The sequence below is a fragment of the Onychomys torridus genome, chromosome 6 (genome assembly GCF_903995425.1).
Source record: "Onychomys torridus chromosome 6, mOncTor1.1, whole genome shotgun sequence".
NCBI classification, from domain to species: Eukaryota; Metazoa; Chordata; class Mammalia; order Rodentia; family Cricetidae; genus Onychomys; species Onychomys torridus.
In genome coordinates this window covers 110,678,919-110,703,981 of record NC_050448.1, presented here as the reverse complement: position 1 = coordinate 110,703,981, position 25,063 = coordinate 110,678,919, and the positions used below count along the sequence as shown (strand labels likewise).

At 40.5% G+C, this 25,063-nt stretch overlaps 1 protein-coding gene across 2 annotated transcripts in view; it reads right to left on the bottom strand.

The window, feature by feature from the left end:
- Positions 1 to 25,063, bottom strand: part of Manba (mannosidase beta) — an 82,979-nt gene that overhangs the window by 20,227 nt on the left and 37,689 nt on the right. The window contains exons 8-12 of one of the 2 annotated variants that reach the window (XM_036191081.1): positions 11,958 to 12,109; positions 9,664 to 9,781; positions 7,742 to 7,828; positions 3,934 to 4,101; positions 1,814 to 2,032 (exon numbers count right to left, since the gene is read on the bottom strand). In XM_036191081.1, the coding sequence (XP_036046974.1) occupies positions 1,814 to 2,032; positions 3,934 to 4,101; positions 7,742 to 7,828; positions 9,664 to 9,781; positions 11,958 to 12,109 (744 nt within the window). The remainder of the gene's footprint in view (positions 1 to 1,813; positions 2,033 to 3,933; positions 4,102 to 7,741; positions 7,829 to 9,663; positions 9,782 to 11,957; positions 12,110 to 25,063) is intronic. The other variant, XM_036191082.1, reaches the window with a different exon arrangement.

Here is a 25,063-nt window from a genome sequence, read left to right as displayed (position 1 = left end):
CACATGGTGGCTCACAACCTCCTGTAATGAGCTCTGGGGCCCTCTTCTGGCCTGCAGGGACACATGCAGGCAGAACACTGTTTACATAATAAATAAATATTTTTTTAAAACGAGGGTCACAGCATATACATTTCTCAAAAGAAGATATACAAGTTGCAATAAGCATGTAAAGAAATATTTATAATAATCAGTCACCAAAGAAATGCAAATTTTCTATAAAACTATATTTCCACAAAAATGTGTTTTAAAATGAAAAAAGTGTTGGAAAGGATGCAGAAAAGGCTGGGAGAAAAGCCAATCAGTGCAGTCACTGCATAAAACAATTCTGAGCATTAAAGAGAGTCATTTAATGACTCAGTAGCTGCACTCATAGGTTCCCACCCAGTAGGTCTGAAAATGTTCATTCAAAAACAGGCACACTAATGTTCACCACATGATAGCCAAGAGCTGGAAATAGCATAACTGTCCACCCACAGACAAATGGGTCAGCAAATGTGGAAAATACATCCAATAGAACATAATCAGCAATAAGGAGTAATAACCTTCTAATACAACATGTTAAGTGAAGCCAGTTTCATAACACCATAAATGTATTCTTGTAATCACATTAATTGTGAAAAATACATAAACCTATGGAAAGAAACAGAGTAGTGGTGCTTAGGACAGGAGGGAGGGGCAGAAGAGAGTAGTGAATGGCTGCTAAGGAGATCAGAATCTTTTGCTTTCTTTTCTTTCTTTCTTTCTTTCTTTCTTTCTTCCTTCCTTCCTTCCTTCCTTCCTTCCTTCCTTCCTTCCTCCCTCCCTCCCTCCCTCCCTCCCCCCCCCCCCCCTCTTTCTTTCTTTCTTTTTGGTTTTTTGAGACAGGGTTTCTCTGTGTAGCCCTGGCTTTCCTGGAACTCACTCTGTAGCCCAGGCTGGCCTTGAACTCACAAAGATCCGCCTGCCTCTGCCTCCTGAGTGCTGGGATTACAGGCATGCGCCACTGAGTAATGAAATGTCCAAAAATCAGACTGTGGAGATGGCTGTGCAAGTTTGCAAGTACACTGAGGACTGACTGAGTTGTGCACATTAAATACGCAAATTGTTTACTAAGAGAACTGCATCTCATTAAGGGTGTTTTGAAAAGAACACACACAACTCTGAAATTAAATCTTTGGGTATAGAGTGTATATCTATGCTGAAAACCAGATATACTAACAGGAAGAAAAAGCAGCAAGAGAGACAGAAGACAGGCATAAGGGAGGAAGAAGAGGAGGGAGAAAATAAATTTGGAAAACACAGACCAGGACTTGCTTACTCTGTTCACCTCTTCTAACGTGTTTGGGTATCCGGTTCTGAATATCTAGAAATAATTAGACTGTATCCAAAGTATCAGTTCAGGGTCAGCAGGATAGCCCAGCTGGAAAAGGCGCTTGCTGCTCAGCCTGACGGCTGGACACCCAGACTTCCCATGGTAGGAAGAGTACCAGCTCCTATGAGTTGTCCTCTGAGTGCCGCACACATGCGCCAAGAGTAAATGCCCATAATAAGGAAATGTTTTTACCAACTAGAGTTGTTTCCATGCACAGTTAATGTAAGTCAAGCTTAAGCTTCCGTGGGCTTCTTTTAAGTGTTCGTAAAGGCACACAACTAAAAACACACTGGAAAGTCATCCAGTCAAAATGGCTAATATTTTAGCTCCCCAGACGTTAAAGAAGAGTTCTTTTCTTCCATCCTCTTCCTGAACTGTCAATTAAATAAGAAGTCGTTCTCATCTGACGCTCTGCACCCACTGTCTACTGGTGTAAATCGTAGGAAAATTGAGAAGGCTTACCTTTTCTAGCGTGCTAAAGGAAGGCCATGACTGGTAGCCATATTCAGATACTAATCGAGCTTTCGGGAAGATATTCCAATCCCAGCAGTCACTGTTATAGTCATAAAAATGTACGTCACCATAAAGGTTGCTGTAAGGGTCTTCAGAGATCCCGCCTTCTTCCATGGTTTTGACCCCATTGGTGGGGCTGGACACAATAAAAGGACGGGTCTTGTCTTCCTGGACACAGAAACAAAATGATTTTTAAGGATAATATGCTGATTTGGTAAGTTATAAACCATTAACTTCTTTTTTAAAAAAATGCCATAAATTCCTAGAAATGCCAAAGAGCTGAGAGAACGTTAATAGGGTGGTCACCGTTCTCCCTGTTAACACTGCCCTGATCATCTTCGTTCTTCTCCCATTACAAGCACCGGAGACCATGCCTCGTGGCACCTCTCCCCAGTGTTTTTAACCTTGGTTTGCCTCCTTTCTAACCCCACAGGCAGTGTATCATGTCATGCAGTTTCTCAGCTTTGGTACTACTGACCTTTGGGTTACTATTGGATATGGACATAAGTGGGAGGAATCTCTTGTCATGAGAGACATTTAATAACATCTCTAGCTTCTAATACCCACTAGGTGTCATGAGCCCCTTCACCTAAAGTGTCTTCAGTTGTGACAAATTTTCTCTAGGGACAAGATTGCTGCATTTCAGGAACCCAGGTTAAGAACAAAAGCTATTGAGTCAAATGTACTTGGGTTTAAAACTCAACTCAGAATCTTCCTGGTTTGGGGCAGGTCTTAACTTCAGGAGTTGTATCTATAAAATGAAGGAAATTCAAGGTCATGATTTTAGATGCTCGTTTAGAGGAAGATGAACCACTAGGAACTAAACATAATAATTATGCCTTGATGGAAACAACAACAGTAATTATTGTATGGTATTTAACGCTATCCATCTTCAAGGAAATCTGTAAACATCATCAGGACCTAGAATGAAGTCATTTGTGAAGTTCGAGACAAAGAACCATAAGAGCTCCTAAGAGTCAGTCCCTCTTTCTAACTCAATTTTATAAGTGGAAAAGTGGATATTAAGCAAATTGCCAAAGATTACATAGACGGGATTGTGAATTGTGGGCACTTCATCACTATACTGTTAAATAAAAATCCCCAGACAGTAAAATCAATTTCTTGCACTGATCAGATATGAAAAGTAAGTACTCTTAACTGGTGAGCCATTTCTCCAATACCCACATGGTGGCTCACAACCACCTGTAACTCTCCACAGGCACACATGTATACATGCAAGGAAACACTCATAAAATAAAAATAAATAAATCATATATATATATATATATATATATACACACACACACTTAAAATCATTGACTAGGCATACGTAGATATTACTTACCACATACTGTTTTTAAAAATATATTCCTTTTTCAAATTGCTTCAGAATATATCAAATCTATGTTTACAGACACAAAATAGTAAAGATAGCCAAATTATTAAGTAACTTAGTAAATATTAGAGTTTTTAAGACAATCTTTAGAAATGGTTACTGAAAAAATATACCACCTTCCTCTCAGCACAAAAGAAAGGCCAGTGTATATTAGCACATAGTGTTCAGCATGCCTAGTTCCCAATAATGACACAAAGAGAACTCCCACAGAAGAAGATCTCAAAACCCACTGGCAACCAGAACTGCCTTATTCCCATGACCCTCATACAATAGACCAAGATGGTCGTATATGATACACATCAAAATATACATCAGCACATACAAGTATACATATTCAGTTACAGACCTGTAGAGGTGGCATACCATAAAAGCATCTAACCTACAGACTCAGTAAACATTTGAGGATCTATGCATGAACTCTAGAGTACGTGATAACCTCAACAACAGTAAGTACTGAATACATGTGGAGAATCCCAAAGACAGTTTATCTCCCAAGAAATCCACACACAATCCATGTACAGGTTCATATGCTACAGAATTATAATGAAATATTCTGAGTTAAAATGATGTTCCAAAGACTGCCTTAAAAGAGGCACTCAATCTACTACACCAACATTGAGATGCATCTTAAAAGCACCTTTCTAAATTCTACTGCACCAAAACCATTACTTACTGATAAAACAATCTCTCTGATGTTTCTCACATAGAGGGTCACATAGTCTTTAATGTAGGTTTTCATGTTGTGGTGCTTAATATGAAACCAGTTGGTACTCAATGCCACCTCATTCTCATTATTCCCACTCCATATGATGATGGAGGGGTGAGACTTGAGTCTCCTGATCTGAAATTTAAGAAAACATAAAATAATTTCCCCATACTTAATATAGAAGAACTCAGAGCCATAATGATTAATAAAATTACAACCATTGCATTTCCACATAGAAATTCTTGCCTACTTGGTAATTCACAAAATGGCTACTCATACACTATGGAAATACAATTTTAATAGTTCTCTGGAAGACAGGGAGAGGTTTTTATGAGTGCTGCAAGATATTTGATGACACTATGTAAAGATATGTCACTGATTGAGTCAATAAAAAGCTAAGTGGCCAATAGCTAGGCAGGAGGTATAGGTGGGACTTCTGGACAGAGAGAGCTCTGGGAATAAGAAAGGGGGAGTCACCAGCCAGGTGCAGAGGAAGCAAGACATGAAGACAGAGAGGTAAAAGCCATGAGCCACATGGCAGCACATAGATTAATATAAATGGGTTAATTTAAGTTATAAGAGCTAGTTAGAAATAAGCCTAAGCAAATGCCAAGCTCTCATAATTAATAAGAAGTCTCTGTGTTGTTATTTGGGAGCACAGCACATAGATTAATATAAATGGGTTAATTTAAGTTATAAGAGCTAGTTAGAAATAAGCCTAAGCAAATGCCAAGCTCTCATAATTAATAAGAAGTCTCTGTGTTGTTATTTGGGAGCTGGCTAGTGGGTCAGAGAAAAACTGGTTACATATGGTACCCAAGGGCAGCCATAAATTCCCACATAGGACCTGAAAAGGTTAAAAAAAAAAAAAAAAGCTTCCAAACACATAAACACAGAGCCAGACATGGCTTCCTAGTCCTGCAGTCTCTGAGGCAGCCTGCGGCATACAGAGACCTGGCTCCCAGCTGCTACCTGAGGGCTGGAGCCAGCTGCCAGCACCATGCACCAACACATGCACTAAGCTGGGACCACACAACAGCTGACATGGCAATTTAAGATTTGCCTCATGTGATCAGGAAAAGCCAGGTACAGACAAACCTCTAGAAAAGTACAGGATATTTAAAAATGTGTGTAGATGCTAAAGAAAGAAAAGAAAATGGGTATAGATAGTCATAGAAAAAAATAAACAGTTTAAAAACAATAAAATAAAGTCTTTAAACAAAAAAAAAGTGATATACAAAAAGAGTGAGCCACATAAAGATGGAAAATACACAGGGCATCTGGATCCTGTATGGTGCTTTGTTGGCTTTGAATTTTTTAAATGCTAATGTACAAAGAACAATAACTGCTGAGAGACACTAGATTATGGAAACTGCTAAATTAAACAAGCCTATATAGTTTAAGAATGTCTGAACTTCAAAATGGAAGTCAGAAAAAATGTTGCATTGAGGGAGAGGTTATGCCTTTGTTTCCACAGGAAATAAAGTTATTATTCTCTTCAAAATTAATGAAGATCAGATTTGATTGGGGAGACCTCCTGAAAATCTTGGCTACAGACATGAAGAAAGAAACCAAGAAAGACTACAGGACAGGTAACAAATGTACTGGTCTCCCTACTATGGGAACAGCTCTGAGACTGGATGAAACATGATAAATCTTGTTGGCTACAGCGTCCTCATGACTTGTTATTACATGCCAGCCTTTCATAGGGCATGAATAGAGGTTTTGGTTATACAGTCCAAACAAACTTAAAAAATTGATAGATGCCCTTTCCCTACTCAAACATAGAAAAAAATCATTGTTAGCTGACTTGTGCATACCACAAGTTGTGTCAATACAGCTGTGTATGTTACCATTGAAAGCTTGTGTGTTTTCAGAGCAAGGGGATGAGACACCAATGAAAATGGGTGCCCAGATGACCCAGCTGTTCAGAATGCCTCTACTGCAGTTTCCGCAGAACAGCTTCAAGGCTGCTAACTCAGAAGGTCCAGCCTCACAGACTATTCCAGCCAGGACTTCACACTAGACAACAAACACTATGGCTAGTTTTCTTAGGACCTAACCATTATCTCAATTTTCTCAGGTTCTCCAAAGATATCATTGCCCCAGATAACAGAAAATAGTCTAGAGAACACAGCACCCATATTCCCAAAATGTGGGGTGAGTGGTTTTTGGTCATTAGGTGAGTTATGGATGTTTGTCATCACTTAGAGGGGTTGGTTACAAATTGTTACTGGTCATGGTCAGGGAGAAAGCTGAACAAAGGATATTAGATTCAGGTATCTCTTTCTGAAGGGAGAAAGGGAGGATATAGTATATAAATGGCAGGATAAAAGGGTGGATTGTTGAGTCTACTTTTGAACAACTACTAATCTCAAATATTTTATATTGGTATGGATTTTTGTATATTGATAGAAATTTAGTTATTTTTGTTATATTGTATATATTCTACTCTTGTTTAATGTATTGTTTCTATGCAGCTCATTTAAAAATGTAATGTATAATTAAGAAATAAAAGTTAGTAGTTAGTCATCTAACAATCAAACTTGTAGTCATATTATATATGTTTTCAAGGTCATACAGAGATATATTTTTAGATAGATAGGTGATCATCAAAAACTTCAGAGGCCTACAGATTGTGGCATTTAAAATGTTTTAATAACCTAAGGCTTTTCATGACAGTGAGATATGTCTGCTCCTGATAGCACCAATTTACTTCAAAAAAGGATGATGGGCATTGAAGAACCTCCATATGAAGTCTGCTTTTATTGTGGCAAAGTTAGCCACTGGACAAAGAAACTGCCTTTACCTTGACTGCTGATAGTATACTGTCCAAACTGGACAAGCAGGACATAAAAGAAAGCAATTGCCAAAATTTGCCAAGACAAGGTAGGACAGTTCTTCAAAATTCCTGCTTTACTGAAAAGTCTGCCAGATGTTCTAGACCTATAGGTCAAAAATGGATGCCCCAACATTGCAGAGGAAACTTGGGTGACTGTGGCAGCACATAGATTAATATAAATGGATTCATTTAAATTATAAGAGCTAGCTAGAAACAAGTCTAAGCTAAGGCTGAGCTTTTGTAAATTAATAAGAAGTGTCTGTGCCATTATTTGGGAGCTAGCTGGTGGGACAGAGAAAGACTCATTACACTTGAGTTATATCCCCAGCACCCATGTCAAAAACTGGGCAGGGTGGAGCACATTTGTAATTGTGGTGCTGGGGAGGCAGAGACAGGAGAATCTCAGGGCTCACTGACTGGACTGTCAGCCTGTCCTAATCCATGATTCCCAGGTCCCAGTGAGTGTAATAAACAAACAAACAAATAAATAAACACCTAAAATCATTGATAGGCAGATTTGGAATGTAAAACAATTCATGGATTCAAGAGTCACATTAAATCTTTGTCCTGAGCTAGAGTAGTGTTCATTTGCTGAGGAAAACTCCAGGAGCAGCAGGATTGGGGAAGAAATCAGTGTGTGGCTTGGACACATTATGCTAATGCCCATTAAACCTCTGACCACACCAAGCAGGCAGCTGGTTACTGCACCAAGGGATTCCACACAGACTGGAGGATGGGGCATAAATGTGGGTGTGGCCAGCAAGCAGGTGATATTACAGCCATGGCACTGGTGAATCACTTAGGAAATCAATTACTAGACTGCAGGTTTTTCATAGGATTTAGTAGGAACAACAAAAAGAAACCAGTGATTGAACAAAAGGAAAAACTAAGACGCATATGTTTTCTCCTCTGGAAGGTATAATAATAGCATACCTGGTAAGCAACTTCGGCTCTCACTGACTCCACGAAGCTCTTCTTAGCCGGATAAAGGGCACAGGCAAACATGAAGTCCTGCCATACCTACCAAACCAACGAAAAGGCAGTAACCTCGCACAGAAAGCAAGACTTCATGCTCTCTTAGGGGTTTATCTTTCACAGAAAGGAAAAGCAAATTCTTCTGCAAACGCACCCACCTGAATGCCTCTTTACACTGTGCCCACACACTGAAGGACTTCCCAGCATTGCAAAAAAAAAAAAAAAAAATGTTTAGAAACCTGAGAGAATGCTAAACAGCCAGGAAAGATGAGGAAGGGCAGGATTCAGAAAAGGAGCTATAAAGAGAGAGTGGGAAATGATGCTTTAGGCTTTCCTCGCCTTCCTATTCTTTCCCGTTTCACCAGGCATTGAGTGACGAGACACACACCAGACCACTGAAAGTATAGTTTGTTTAGAAAGGGTTTAACTTTTTTGCAGACAGAAAGATTACTAGATGCCCGCTTTAATAATGAGACCATGAAGTCCTTCCCTAGGAGGCCTGTGTGGAGTGGTTGAACACAGCAAAGCCCCAAGCAGCCTGCCTTCCTGCCAGTATGGATTCTACCACACAGAGATAGTGAACTACTGGGCAAGGTAAACCCCTCTTCATGGGTCACTTTTAAAAATGGGACAGAGAACAAGAGTTGCTATATCATGAAGGCATGAAAAGAATAATAAAACAAACTAAAATTGAGAAAAATAGCACCGATAGAATGCCTGCCATTCAATGAACAGTGTAGTATGTGGTTACCATCATGCCTATAATTGTTGCTGTGTTTCCAACTCTCCTTTGGTACTGTGTATATCTGATAACTGTATTTCTGGATCTGAAAATATATACAATTGACCCTCAATATCCATGAGTTTTGTATCCAAAGATTCAACAATGGGCCAAAAAATATACAGAAAAAAATCCCCCAAAATCATATATACCAAACATACATAGATTCTTCTTCTTGTCATTAGTCCTTAAATAATAAGTATGGCAACTATTTAGATCATATTCACAGGGCTGGAGAGATGGTTCAGGAGTTAAGCTCACTTGCTACTCTCACAGGGGACTCATGTTCAGTTCCCAGCACCTACATGGTAGCTTATACCCACCTTTAACTGCAGGTCCAGGAAATCTAATTCCCTCATCTACCTCCAAAGCCACCAAGCATGCACATGACATACATACACACATAAGCATTCATATTTACAGAGTGTGTGTGTGTGTGTGTGTGTGTGTGTGTGTGTGTGTGTGTTGACTGTATCATGTTCTATGAAGTACTGTAAGTGGCCCAATAATAACATAAAGCATATGGAAGGATGTGGGTGGCTTTGTGTGAGCATTCCATTTCTTTATGTGAGATGACTGAGTATCTAAGACTGCACGCCCACAGGGCTCCTGAACTCAGTTCTCCAGAGATGTTAAAGAACAGAGGTATCTCCTTCCTTAGTCCTCCTCAAAGTAAAACTTGCATACTAAAAACACCTTTTTCTCAGTTAATTTTATTATTTTTGTTTCTCTCTAGAGTTCCTCAGAGCCCTTTAAGTTATTTAATATTTTATTTTATTATGTATAGTGACATATCACAAGAAAAAGTATGAAGGAAATGTAGATATACATCTGATTAGACTATAATTCATATACAATAGCTATTATTTTTAAATAGTAGAAAATTCTGGTATTTGTTAGCAACTATACTTCATTTATCCCTTGGACAAAATTATAAATTAATAAGTAAATAAGTAAACATAGATAATAAGGAACCCACAAATAAGGAACATGACCCCCTATTCTGAGCAAAGTATTAAGGGGCAATAATATCAACTCACAGCATCAGAGTGAGGGACTAGTCACCTATGGATACATCAAGACTGCATCACATACTCACCATTATGCCAAGTTTATCACAGAGTTCATAGAATTCATCTTGCTCATAAATACCTCCTCCCCAGACCCGTAGAGTATTCATGTTAGCATCCACAACAGACTTCAAAAGGAGCTGCAACCTGTAGAAGGAATTGCAAAAGTAAATACTAATTCAGAAATTGGGGAACATTACAAAATATTTCAATATCTGTTAAAGGAAAAATCCACTTTAAAATAAAAATGATTTTGTTCTCATTAATGCCAAAAAATTAGGTAAAATAACAAAGAGACTAGCTGTGACCACATTAAGCAAACAAACTGGAAAAAAAAAGCTATGCATGATTTCTTCATTATGTAAGTGTCAGTAACATTATACTATTTCTTAAATTATTTTTTGTTTTATATTTTGACATGTAGAAAAATGCAGTGTGGGGGCCAGGGAAATGGCTTAGAAAGTAAAGTATTTGGCCCACAAACATGAGGACCTGGATTTGAGTCCAAACACTCATCTAAGCAGTGAGATGGGCAGGCACATGCCTGTAATCTAGCCGATTAGTAAGCTCCAGGTTCAGTGAGAGACCCTGTCTCAAAGAGTAGGGAGGAATGAGATGAGTGAGAACATCAACCTCTAGCTGCTACATGCATGCACATCCACTGAACACGTACACACATACACACACAAAAGAAAAAGGACAGTATAAACACTCCATACACAGAAAAGTATATTAACTTTTAAGTTCTATTTTCAAAACCTTCAAAAAACACTTGTAGTTACCTTCCAGATAAAGAACTTCCATGTTTTGGTTTTATTTTATGTTTTATTGTGTGTGTATATATATAAAATTGTGTGTGTTTAAGGTATATGGCATGGTGTTGTAGGATAGCTGTTGATGGTAAAAGGTTACTACTGAAGTGAATTAACAGAACAGAGCCATCATTTTGAATTATCTATCTCCCCTTGATTTTGTCCATGAGAAAATTTTGTTGCTCAGAATCCTCATGTCTTCACATTGTCCTCTGGTCTTCAGCCTGGTTCTCCAGACAGACTACTTTGTGTACTCTTATATTTTTACATTTTCCCCTCCCACCAAGAATCTTTTAGTTCTTTAGTGAGGCAGAAAAAAGGATTGGTGAGATGGCTGTGTGGGTAAAGTGTTTGCTGTACAAGCAGAAGGATCTAAGTTCGAATCCCCCCGCACCACACAAAGCTGGGTTGTTCTACAGCACACAACTGTAAGTCCAGGGTGCCTATGACAAGCTGAGAGGTGAAAACAGAATCCCCAGAAACTCTTGGACCAGACAGTTTGTCACATACAGTGGTGAACGACATAGAAACCCTCTCAGGTAAGATGGATGGTGAGGACTGACACCCAAGGTTGTCCTCTGTGATGGATAGTTCTATGTCGACTTGACTCAAGCTACAGTTATCAGAAAGGAGGGAGTTTGTTAAGTTAAGAAGATGCCTCCACAAGGTAGGAGGCTGTAGGACATTTTCTTAATTAGTGATGGATGGGGGAGGGCCCAGACCACAGTGGGTGGTGCCATCCCTAGGCTGGTGGTCCTGGGTGCTGTAAGAAAGCAGGCTGAGGAAGCCATAGAGAGTAAGCCAGTAAGCAGCACTCCCTTGTGACCTTTGCATCAGCTCCTGCCTCCAGGTTCCTGGCCTGTGTGAGTTCTGGTGCTGACTTCCTTCAGTGATGGACAGTGATGTGAAAATGTGAGCCAAATAAACCCTCTCCTCCCCAAGCTGGTCTTGGTCATGGCATCATACCACAGCAACAAAAACCCTAACCAGGACATCCTCTCGCTTTCACAGGCATGTGGCATGCATGTGAGCCTACACATACACATGAGCACAACCACACACACACTCATCATACATACAAAAGAAGTTTTTTCAAGTAAAATATCTTAGCATAAAAAGTAAATGTAGGCCCTTAAAACCATGCTCAAAATTATTTAATGTATTCTTTGAAAAACAACAACAAGCTGGATTTAAATTTTTTGAGACTAATTAGTCCAAGTATCAATTTGTCACTTTCTTTTTTTCTCCAGAGAAAACATATAATAATAGTTTTGTAAGAAGTGAACAGGATGTCTTACCAGTCTCAGACCAGCTAGCTGTAAAACCATATCTTGAGGGAGAACAAACGATTGACAACAATCTTGTTTATCCTGAAATCATGCTAACATTCTACACTAGCCTCGGCTCCTTCTGCCCCGAGTGAAAGAGACAGATGTGAGGAACTTTGAACTTTGAGCTTAGTGTCATTGCAGAGAGGTGGGGGAAGGATGGGCAAAGAAGCCACCACTCACAATTCAGAAGTAACTTTATCCTGGAATGAGTCAGCTGGGATCCAGTTTGAGCCTTTCAAAAATATAGGAAGTCCATTAATTTTGAAGTAGAAACTCCGGCCAGAAGACCCTTTTATTGGCTCTTCTATAAGTTGCACTGTCCTGAAATAAACCTGCCATGAAAAGAAATAAATATTGAATATCAACTTAAAAGTGTAAGCAAACTGGTTCTTTAAAAAGGTAAGTGGTGGGTTGGGAAGACGGCTCCCAAGCACGAGGACCCGAGTTCAGATCCCTAGCCCCCAGCTAAACATGACCACATGCTCCTATAGGCTCCATCTAGCATCGAACTGAAACCGAGATAGCATTTGCCTCCTTCCCTCTCACTACCTGGAAAGACAGTGGTACTTTCCAGAGACAGGTGATGCATGATGACATCATCAACGACAAATAATAAATTCAGTCTGCATGTTCTGGATGATCTACTTCTAAGGTAGAGGCTGGAAGAAGTAAAAAGTATTTTTGTTGTTATTGGTGGTTGTGATTTCTTGTTTGTCTGGTTGATTTGGTTGGTTGATTGGTTTTTCAAGACAGGGTCTCAATATGTAGCTCTGGCTGGCCTGGAATTCACTCATGTAGCCCAGGCTTCCCCCAAACTTTCAGAAAGCCACTAACCTGTGCCTTGTGAGTGCTGGGATTAAAGGTATGCTCCACCATTCCTGGCTGAAAAAGTAGGTTTTTAATAGACTAATTTAGGCAGGGCCTGGGGGCATGCACCTTATTCCTTGTGCAGAGGCAGGCAGAGCTCTATGAGTTTGAAGCCAGCCTGATAAATTCTAGCCCAGGCAGAGCTACACAGTGAAAACTTGTTTCATAAAGAAATAGAAATAAAAGAGATTAATTTATAGGCTGGAAATGGACTGTACACTATAATCTGCTTTCAGGAGGTAGAGATAGGAGGAAAAAAAGTTCAAGACTAGCCTGAGATATATAGTGAAACCCTGTGTCAAAAACAAAACAAAACAAGAGACTCAGTTTGTTCTCTATAGTTTTCCTGAGAACCTACATGCTTATCATTGGCCATCTGCTCTGAACTCTGTAACCTCACTACTGTTCAATACATCCTTACTTTGAACCCTAATGTCTTCCCAGCAACCTACACAAAAACATAAGCTAAGTTATATTTATTCATTAATTTGATTCACCTGATATTTTAAATTTAAATTAATTTTTAATCATAATCAAATTTGCTTTAGAGTTAAGTAATATTTTAGCTCATTGTAAAAGGACATTTATAAAAATTTTTCCTACTCTAAGAATGAATTGCAAAAATGTGATTGGAAGACTTAAATTCTCAGGCTCTGGATGTGGTGCCACTGAAAGCCTGCCTGCCTAGTGTGCAGAAGCCCTTGGTTGGATTCCCATGTCTCATAAAACTAGGTGTGGTGGTGCACATCTACAATTCCAGAACGCAGGAGGTGGAAACAGTGGGAACAGAAGTTAAAGGTCATCCTAATCTGTGTACCAAGTTTGAAACCAGAATGGGCTACAAGAAACTTGTTCTAAAGAAAAGAACACTTCAGTTCTCAATCTACAGCTGCATAGCCTTCACCTAAAAATGCTTAAACTTAAAAATGACAAATAAGAGAAACTGGGTGTAACTATAAATAAGAAATTAAATTTGGATAAAAGGCATCTTTCCCTTGATTTTTCAGGAGTCGATGATTTATTACACCTAATGCAAATATAACATCTTTTTAAAAATATTTATGGGGTATTCTTCCTTTGGGTGCTCTTTCTCAGTTTTCCTTTATAAATCAACTTTCAGTATAAATAAGTAAGTAGATACTTTCACTATAAATAAGTAAATAGATAGACAGGTAGGTAGGTAGGTAGATAGATAGATAGATAGATAGATAGATAGATAGATAGATAGACAGAATGTTTATGGGGGCTGGGGAGATGGCTCAGTGGGTTACGTGCTTGTCATGAAGATCTGAACTTGGAGGATCCCCAGCATCTATGTCAAGAAAATCATTATGGCAGTGTACCCCTGTAATCCCAGCATGTATCGATAATCCTAGCATTAGGAAAGTAGAGACAGAGGATCCCTAGGACTGACTGGCCAGCTAATTTTGACAAATCATTGAGTTCTAGGTTTAGCCAGAGACTTTGTCTGAAAGAGATCAATAGAGCAAGACTTCATACACCACACATGCACAAAAATATTATGGTACAGGTCGTTTTCTAGCCAATTGTTCATGGTATAAAGAAAAAGAAATCAAATATTTTAAACATAGACATAATAAGCCCTTTAAAAGTCAAGGATTAATGAACCAAGACCGCATCAAAGTTTTCACACTGTTGACATGATGCACTGGCTGGAGAAGTGTATATATTAGCTGAGAAACAAGCAAGCAGTCGGTATTGCTGTATGCTTACAGGAAGAAACAACAGTGAATGGAATCTCACCACCTCCCTCTTGGGAACACACAATATCCTAGATAATTAAAAGATTTAGCTGCAAGAGACAGAATGGGTTGACAGGCTATCTGAAGGTACTTTGCTTTACAAATGGGTGACTCTCTAGGCATTGATAGGCCTGCTATTTTGTTATATTCCCTTGTTACCAGCTTAATATATCAAGGACAATCTATTATGTAAATTTTTGGCACCAAAATATAGGAAGTATTGAACTAGTCAAAGCACAAGATGATTTTTGATCCTTGGGGTAACTATATAAATTCTGTGCTAACATCTGCACAGATGTTGCAGCAACAGAGGCAGGTGAAATGGCAACTGCCTTAGGAGTCATGGCAGTACCTCCAAACTGCCCTGGCATTCACTGCTTCCTTTATCTTCACCCATTACCAAGAAAAGAAATGACAAGCTCACATGAGAATGTCCTTGGCAAACAGAGAATATATTCATTTTTATAAACCCCTGTGCTGGTTTGAAGAAGAATGGTCCCCATAGGCTCATATATTTGAAGGTCCCTACTTAGTAGAACTGCTTGGGAAGGATTGGGAAGTGTGGCCTTGCTGGAGGAGGTGTGTCACCAGAAGTGGACTTTGAGGTTTCAAAAGCCCATGCCAAATCCGTTCTCTCTCTGTACCAGTTCCATGCCAGCCTGCATGCTGTCCCCCATCATGATGGTCATGGACTAACATTTGGAACTGCAAGCAAGCCCCAACTAAATGCTGTAGCTGAAGTTTTCCTGGTTCTGCCCGGCTACCTCAGTCTACCCTACATGAGACTCTTAATCTCAGGGTCATGGGTTCGAGCCCCACATTGAGCACCATTTGTTGTTGAAGTTTTTCTGTGTCCCACCTGGCTTATGGTCAGGACAAATCTCTCTTACTCACCAATCCTGTAGCTGCTTGGACCCAAGTAAACAGAGGCTTATATTAATTAAAACTGCTCAGCCATTAGCTCAGGCTAACTATTGACTAGCTCTTACACTTACATTAACCCGTAATTTTTATTTTTGTTTAGCCATGTGGGTTGGTACCTTTTTTCAGTTTTGTCTTCACATCTTGCTTCCTCTGTGTCTGGCTGGTGACTCCTGACTCTTCCCAGAATTCTCTTCTCTGCCTGTCCCGCCTATCCTTCCTGCCTGGCTACTGGCCAATCAGCACTTTACTTATTAACCAATCAGAGCAGCACAGTCACAGCGTACAGAGCGACATCCACAGCAAAATACTTCCTTTTGTAAGTTGCATTGTCATGATTTCTCTTCCCAACAAAAGTAACTAAGATAATTCCCAAGGCTGAGTACATGTAATCATTTCAATATTCATAAGACAAAATGGAAAATACCCATAAAGCATCATGTTGACACTGTCTTAAGGGGAGAGGAGCTAAGTCAACCACCACTTGAGCAGTGAGCTGAGTCAGCCATCTTGCTCAAGAAGTACCATGTTTATTTACATGAACAGTTGACCAACAACTGTTGTTGGACTTGAGGACATTTTCTTAAAGCAAATTAAGTCTTCACTGATGGCATTTAAGGCCAATAATAAAATTCAAGAAAAATAAAAACAAGGCTTAAGAAAACTTGTGCCCACCACACTGAGCTTGAAAGCACCCAGTATTTAACAAACATCTCAGGTGACGTCAGTAGAAACACCAAGAATGCGAATGTGTACCACAGCTTGAAATGTTTCAACACTGAAAAGATTCATAACCTTCAGGAAAGCAGTATTTTTTCAAATAGCCCATGCAGTGTATTACAATATCACACATGGGAGACTCTGTTATAAGCAAAGGGCAGGGTTCTAAAAGAATGCATTGAAACATCTTGAATTCACAGTCCAAATAACTTTAAGAAACTAACTCTTGTTGGTTTTACTTTTTTAAATAGCTGCCTTTAAAATTTTTAATTATGTGTGTCTGGTATATGTCTGGTGGGGAGCGGTATCTATAAATAAGTACAAATGCCCATAGAGGCCAGATGAGATCATCAGATCCCTTGGAGCCATTGATAGGGTGCTGGAAACCAAGCCAGGGTCTCATCTCCCATCCCCAGAAACCAGAACTCATTAAACCTTAGTTTAATATGAAGAATATCTACAATTGTCTGAAAAGACTACTAAAATCTTCTCTTCCTTTCCAGCTAAATATGAATGATATATACGATGCATATTATCCCTGTGAGGTCAGAATTTCTTCACATGTTCTGAAACAACACTGCAAATTAATTGTATGTAGATGTAATGAGAACCTCATTCTCCTCATTAGAATATTAAAGAGATTTGCGAGAATGAAAAAAACCATGTTATTATTCACCCCCAATTTTTTATTTCCTAACTATACTTTTTTCACAAAAGGAGTCAGTGTACTAACATATCATGGACTGCCAATGGTGACTTCAAATGAAGAAATAAATATTTAATTCTCAATTTCAATATTTACCATGCTAAGTATCAGTACCTATGGCCCACAGAAACATAAGCACAGCATAATGTTTAATATTTTTGTGAGTATAAAGTAGTTCTGTGTCGAAGTTAAATTTAAGAATCACTTAAGTGGAGGAATTATTTATTTCTCACTATCTAAAAATGTTACAAAGAGTATTATCTACAAAACACAAATCTTTTTGATGTTTTTTCTGTGAAAAAGCATCTCTTCCCATCCCCCAGCCCCTGCAGGGCAACTGTCCAGCAAAGAGTGGAAGGCAGTTTCAAAGTACCCAGGAGCCTCTGGGGGAGCAGCTACCAGTCACCGTGCTTCCTACACTCTGACATCTTGAAGCCAGTGCACCCAGGGTGAGTGTCAGTTCTCTCAGGTTCTCTTATGTCCTTCTCTAACTCAATGGGATAGCATAAAAGCCTTCTACAACAGGTATTTTACTTCCCAGAATACAATGGCCTCTGAAAACAGCTTTTGAAAAAGATTCCTGAGCAATACACATATGCATCCAGAGTGAACATATCATCTACTGATGGGACAAAAAAAAAAAAAAAATGTAAATAGCCAAACAAAGTAAAATACTACCCAAAAGTAGGGGAGGGGCATAAATATTAAAGAATCTTGGGGCTGGAGAGATGGCTCAGAGGTTAAGAACACTGGCTGTTCTTCCAGAGATCCTGAGTTCAGTTCCCAGCACCCATTTGGTGGCTCATAGCCATCTGTAATGAGATCTGGCTCCCTCTTCTGGCATGCAGGCATACATGCAAACAGAGCACTGGATATATAATAAATAAATAAATCTTAAAGAATCTTGAAGAAAAAAACCAAGCAGTTTGAATTTTAAAATGATTTAAAAAAAAAAAAAAAAAAAAGCCCATGCCAAATCCGTTCTCTCTCTGTACCAGTTCCATGCCAGCCTGCATGCTGTCCCCCATCATGATGGTCATGGACCAACATTTGGAACTGCAAGCAAGCCCCAACTAAATGCTGTAGCTGAAGTTTTCCTGGTTCTGCCCGGCTACCTCAGTCTAAAGGGATGGGAGGGCATTGTGTGGGTGCCAGCAAAGGTCAGAAGATGGCACCTGATCCCCCAGAACTGGAGTTGCAGGGGCTTGTGAGCTGCCTGATATGGGTGCTGGGAACCAAACCTAGGTACTCCGGAAGAGCAGCAAGCACTCTTAAGCACTGAGCATCTCTCCAAGTACCAATTTTCAAATCCTTAGCATTCAAGTTTTTTCTCCATTCTTGATGGTTCTATGCACTCGACCCTTGATCAGTTTTGTGTTTGTTTGTTTTTTTGGCTACTTCATAAAGATTTCAACTCATAAAAATTGTTTTTAATTTACTTTGTTTTGTCTTTAGAGACAAGGTCTCATAAAGCCCCAGGGCAGCCTTGACCTCACTAAGTAGCCAAGGCTGGCCTTGGTCTCTTCTTGATCCCCCTGCCTCAGCGTTCAAAGTGCTGGGGTTACAGATATGTCCCATCATGCCATCTATGGTTTCCTTTTTAAAATAGAAGAGCTAACTTCAAAAGTGTAGAGGAGCTCAATGCATTCTTCCAGATGGAGCTCGGACACTGTAACCAAAGGCTGCATGAGCTTACTGCTGATAACTCCTCGAATTTCTCTCTTGCTGATCAAACAGATCTTCAGTCACAAACTCAGAGCCACGACTTGGCTGTGTGTGATCAGGTACTTATGAAGTTGTCCATAATTTTCTCCCTAACAACAACATGGTTTGTTCCTAAACTTTGGCAAACCTTGTGCTGTCTAAATTCATTTCAGATCAACTACTATGCACTTTAGAGATAAAGACCATGTTATTTGCACTAAAAATGATCACATCCACACAAAAGTGAGAAAGGGGAAAAAATGCCTGCTCTCCACAAATAGCTCTGGCCTGTAGAAATGACAGGTGGCCTTCTCTTCACTGCACCCTTGTTAACAGTAGGTGGCCACTCTTCACTGTTAAATGGCACAAACAGATGTTACCAGGCTGGCATTTGCACAGCACAGGGTTATCTGATTGCTCTTTAGCCAGATGTGTATCTTGTGTATCTGATGCCAAACAACCATTTTAGACACTTCTCTTTCCTGTGTGGGTTCTATTACAACCAAGCAAAGCTGAGTTTGGTTGTAAATACTCAAATGGCATAAAACATGGCCAAAATGAAATGCAGATACTAAAATATTTTCTTATTGGCCTTTGTTTGAATAATTACCCTATTTTGTTTTGGGGTGAACCAAGGTGTTTAATTAGGGTTGCTTACAGGTGTAAGGGTTATCTACAGGAGCATGGATAACTTGCCAGTGGATACACCACCAAAATGTCTCCCCCACCTCCAAAATCATTTACCTATAAGTCCTCTGGGAGGGGTGAGGCTTCATGAACCCTTCTCCCCAGCTAGTTTTCTCTAAGGGAGCTAAAAATTCGAGTATGAAAAGGAAAGAGTATTAGCCTAATATTAGCAATATATTGTTTTCCTAAAACATATCAGTTTGTTGCAGTAATGAATAATATTAGAACTATTGAGGTTTAATTTCTAAAAACCTATTGACCCCTTTCTCAAAATTGATTGCATTAGGTTTTGGTTTTTTGTTCTGTTTTGTTTTGATTTTTAAGTCTTCAAGACAAAGTTTCTCTATGTAGCCTTTGCTGTCCTTTTCTGTAGACCAGGCTGACCTCAAACTCACAGAAATCTGCCTGCCTCTACCTCCTGAGTGCTGGGAATATTGGTTATTTTTATGTTCCTGTGATCAAAATACCTGACAGAAACAACTAGAAGGCAGTGATTCTCAAGCTGTGAGTCTTGACCCCTTGGTGAGGGTTTGAATGACCCTTTCACAGGGTTGCATATCAGATGTCCTGCATATCAGATATTTATATTATGAATTACAGTTACAAAGTAGCAATGAAAATAATCTTATGATTGGGGCTCACCACAGCACGAGGAACTGTATTACAGGCTCACAGCATTGGGAAGGTTGAGAACCACTGACTGAAAGGGAATGTATTAGTTCCTTTTCCGCTGCTGTGGTAAAGCACTATGCGAAGGCAACTTACAGAAGTTTATTTGGGCTTACAGACCTAGAGAGGAGCATCCCTGAGGGTGGAGCCGAGGCGTGGTGCCTGGAGCAGGAAGCTGAGGGCTCATTTCTTTTACTGCAAGCCCGAAGCAGAACAGGAAATGGCATGCGTCTACAACCGCTCAAAGCCTTCCTCTGGTGGCACACCTCCTCCAATAAGACCTTACCTCCTAGGCCTTCCAAATAGCACCACCCCAAGGATTCAAATGCCTGAGACCATGGCTGACTTTCATCACTCAAACCAGCATAGGAGGAGAGGTTTAATTTGGACTTGTGTTTTCAGTCCGCTGTGGTGGGCAAGGCCTGACAGAAAAGCTCAGTCTTTGGTGGCAGGCACCTGTGGTAGAGACTGTTCACTTGGTGGCTGACCAAGAATCAGAGAGTGGCTGGAACCAGGGCTGGTCTAACCTTCAAAGGCCTGCTCCTACTCACTTCCTTCCACCAGATAGGCCCTACCGCCCAGAGTGCTCAGCCTCCCAAAAGAGCATTACCAGATGGAGAGCAAGTGTTTAAAACACGAGCCTGTGATGCGGGATATTGGATTGCACGGTGACACCAGAGACTGTTAATGAAGTTAACCTTGAATCAGGGCCAGTGACTAGCTGACCTGAATTAGCCATAGAGAAGCCAGGAATATGGAGAGAAGATACAGGAAAGAGTAGGGAGGGACTTAAGAGATTGTACCCTCTCTTCCATCAGGGAAGTGTGGAGAGGTCAGCTGGTCTCTCCTCTGCTGCTTCTTTGATCTATCAGTTTTTCATACCCCGATATCTGATTCCTGAGTCTTTCCCGGTAATAGAACAACTTAAATAAACACAGCAAGCTAGAGGATGCTTGATGCAAACCACAGTATTGATCCTTGGCTATATATAAAGAATATACCCAGGTTTGTCAATCAATCTTGTTACAGCCAACAGAAAAACTCCTTTGGTTAGTCTTAACTTAGTTCTCTCAGGTGAAGTCAAAGAGATGTAAATACCTTGGAAAGGATTAAATACAATAGTAACGTTGGCAAAGATTCCCAGCTTTTGTTTCTTTTTGATCCATTCCAGCTACTCTGAAATTAAATTCTTCTCAAGTGTTTCTTCCACAAAATTAGAGAAATGCTGAGCAGGAGCAAACGTTTTCTGGCCACTGATTCTGAGCAGGGTTCTAGCTCCTGCTGAAACAGCCAAGACACTCTGCAATCCTATCTGGACCTTCCAGAGCAAAGCTACATTGTTTGTTACTCCTCAGTATACCCTTCCCCACAGTCAACTCTTTTCTCTCTCTCTCTCTTTTTTCTTCAGAGCTGAGGATCGAACCCAGGGCCTTGTGCTTGCTAGGCAAGCACTCTACCACTGAGCTAAATCCCCACCTCAACTCTTTTCTCTTATGAACATCTATTTCCTTAGGTTTTGTTGTTGCATAGTAAGTTGTTCCCACCAAATTTCCTGTGCATTTATTTTCAAAGAAGTGGCTTAAACCTCAATGTTGTCCTGTATGTCATTTAAAACAGTGTCTGACGATTACCAAACATACCTCATCTGATGACCCTCACCTGAAACTACAAGAAGAAAAAGATAATTCCAAAGAGAATAATTCATGCAGACCAGTACAAAATCTGAGCTGAATTGCAATGTCTACTTTCGGGGTTTTGTTTTGTTTTGTTTTGTTTTGTTTTGTTTTGTTTTGTTTAATCAGAGTACTTCCTTGTCAAAGTTCAGATTAAGTTTAGGGCTGTATCTCTCTTCTGCCCCAGGTTCACAGGAAACATTTTCACTTAGGATAGAACTTCTAGACTTTATAGAACCTTTTCCATCAGTGAGGCAAAGTTCAAAAGAAGGAAGCATTTCCAAAGTTCTGAAAACGTCACATTTGAAGACATGCTCCCAAAAGAACAAGTTCCACAAGGTTCATAGAATGAGCTTCAGGCAGCAGAGGTCAGTTTGGGGGTTGATTCCTTTGACTTCTGCATGATTTCCACAGTGATTGTTGGTATGCTAGCATTTTTATCTTAGACAATGGCAGGGAATTAAGAAACATGGATGTAGTTGCTTGAATATATCTCTGCCTCCCCATCATTAGGGTTACAGGCATGCATCACTACACCCAGCTTTTATGCGGTGCATGTTGGCCATCAGGTCCTCGCCTGTCGGTAGTGGTACACTCCTTTAATCCCAGCATCCAGGAGGCAGAGGCAGGTGTATCTCTAAATTCAAGGCCAGCCTGGTCTACAGAGTGAGTTACAGGACAGCCAGGGAAGCAAACAAACAAAAAACACGCAGGTCCTCATGCTTGCCTGGCAAGCACTTTACCAACCAAGCCATCTCCATAGTGCCTTCACTTATTCCTAACTATTTAAATGCAAGAATATGTCCAGAAGGCAACAACTAGATACACAAATTGTGTTCAAAGCAAACTCGAGCAGACGAACTTGCTTTAGAAAGAGCTATATGGGGCTGGAGAGATGGTTCAGCAGTTAAGAGCACTTGTTGTTCTATAGAGAACCTAGGTTTGATTCCTAGCACCCACATGGTGGCTCATAACCATCCATAACTCCAGATCCAGGGGCTCTGATGCCCCCCTTTGACCTTCTCCAGCACATACATAAATGCAGGCCAAACACTCACAAATAAAATAAATGAATAAATCTAATTTTAAAAGCTATATGAAACCAGGGATACCATATAACAGAAGTTCTCCAAAGAAGCGTCCATGTCTATCATAATATTTACCAAAGGATCAATAATAAGAATGTGACAGATCCAATTCTCCATACATATTATCAGAATTCAAGAATGAACACCCACATGTGAAAAATTTAGGCCAACAACAGATGTGGGAGAAACAGTATTTTATCACTGGCATTTTCTAGAGCTCCCAAAATAATAATTAAAATTTGATAGCAAAGCAAAACAGGGCAACCTACACCCACTTACTACATGTCCTTGGGGGAAAGGCTCTCACAGCTCCCTGAGGCAGCCACTGACAGTAGGCATTCTGTAAATCTGTAACTAAGCTTTTGACAGGGGGAAGGATGAAGGGAGGTGGACTGGCTTAAACATTATGTCCCCCAAATTCAGGTCTACCCCAAACCACAAAATGTGACCTTATTTGGAAATAATGCTTTAAAGATATCAATCATTGAGTTCGAATGAGGTCACACCAAGCTCTAGCCCAACAGATAGTATCTGTTTAAAGAAGGTAGGCGTGATGACTCATGCCTGTGACCCCAGCATTTGGGAGGCAGAGACAGGGGAAAATGATGTAAAGTTTCAGACCACCCTGGGCCACATAGTGAGAATTTGTCTCAAAAACGGACAAAGTTAGAAAGAAAGAGAGAGTGGGGGGTTGGGGAAGGGAGGTGGAAGGGTGGGCTATGTGGTGAAGGAGACAGAAGCTGGAGTCTACAAAGCAAGGAAAGGGGAGGGTTGCTGGCAGTAAGGAGAAAGAGGCAAGAAAGAGCCTTCCTTGCATGGGTCTGTAGGGCAGCCTGGCTTTAGATACACGTGGTTTGCACTTACAGTGTCTGCTGCAGAGAGAACACACTCTCACTGTTTCCAGCAACCCACTTGGTTCGAATTTGCTCCAACACCACTGGGGAAATTAACACAGACATAAACACTGCACAGCCTCAGGGAACTCTCTGGATGGAAACACACCTTGATTATTCTGAACTTCACCCCTGTCTGACTTGGAGCTAGTGAGGTCTTCAGAGAGCTCTGGCACTCAGAAAGAAAAAGCAAGAATTCCATGGCTGACATGTTCTCATTCTGCCCTAGGAAACTGCAAAGATGGAAATGAGGACTTAAACATCAAAGAAAGGAATGAAGTGTGTTTTCAATTTAAAAACTGAGGAAGTCCCCCATTGCTTTTCTGATTAGAAAGGCTATTGGCAATCTTCTCCTTCTGGCTTTGGGGTATGAGATACAAGTTCTAATTGACTGCTTACATTGTTTTTAATCACCTCCTGACAATAATTTAACTGAATAATCTTGACATCAGAGACAATATACATAGTCTTCTGTTGCTTTCAGCAAAGTCAGTTGCCTTCCGTGGAGAATGCTGTGAGATAAGATATGCTAGAGGGAGATGGTGGCTAAGTGACTTTCTATCCAAAAACGCAAGCTATGATTATCATTCAAAACTGTTTTCCGGGTCAGTGAGTGAGACAGCTTAGCAGATAAAGACTCCAACTGCACACACCTGATGGCCACGTTTGGTTTCCCAGGACCCACGTGGTGGAAGGAGAGAACCAACTCCACAACACTGACCTTTGACCACCAGGTAGGAGCGGAAGTAAACCGTTCCTTCTCTCCGGTGCTTCGGTCACAGCAATGCAGAAGTAACTAGCACACTATAGACACCAAACACCATGAAAACTCTAGTTCCTAGCACATCAGTACATCTGCTGATTTGCCTAACCCATAGCCTAACCCACAGCTGGCCACCATTACAAACTGGTGAAGTCAGACGTGTCAGCGTTAGTGGTTGCCACAGCCACCTTCTTGACGGCCGTCATTGCTGGAACCCTTGCAGTTTGGTTTCCACTCTGGTCAAGGCAGCCAGTGGCCTCCTCGCTGCCAAACCCGCGGGACCCTTCAGTGTCTGTATCATGAACACCTTTGCAATGGCTGATGGTGAGCGCTGCCTGCTCCTTGGACATTCTCTCTCTAGCTCCGTACCCCTCCACTCAAACCGGGGGACTCTCTACCTCTGATCATTCTTTCTTAGATTTCTCTACAGACTGTTCTCTTGCCACATCCTTATTTTAATTCCTCAGGGTTCTGCCCTCTTTGTGTCCTCCCTGAGGTGGTTCATCCCGTGCCACAGCTACAATTATCTGCATTCTGCCAATTCACACATCCATATCCCTAGTCCAGTTCAAATCCTTATTTTGTATTGTTTCAATGTTTTCTTTAGAGATAGGGTCTTACTAGATAGTCAAGGCTGGCCTTAAACTCTGACCCCTGTGGTGGGTATTGTGTTCCCTGAAATATTGTGTGTTCCCCGAAATAAACATATCTAGGGTCAGAGAACAGACAGACACTAGAACAAAGCCAAAAATGGTGGCTAGAAATTGGGAAGAGTAAGCCATAACAGAAGCTGGGCGGTGGTGGTGCACGCCTTTAATCCCAGCACTTGGGA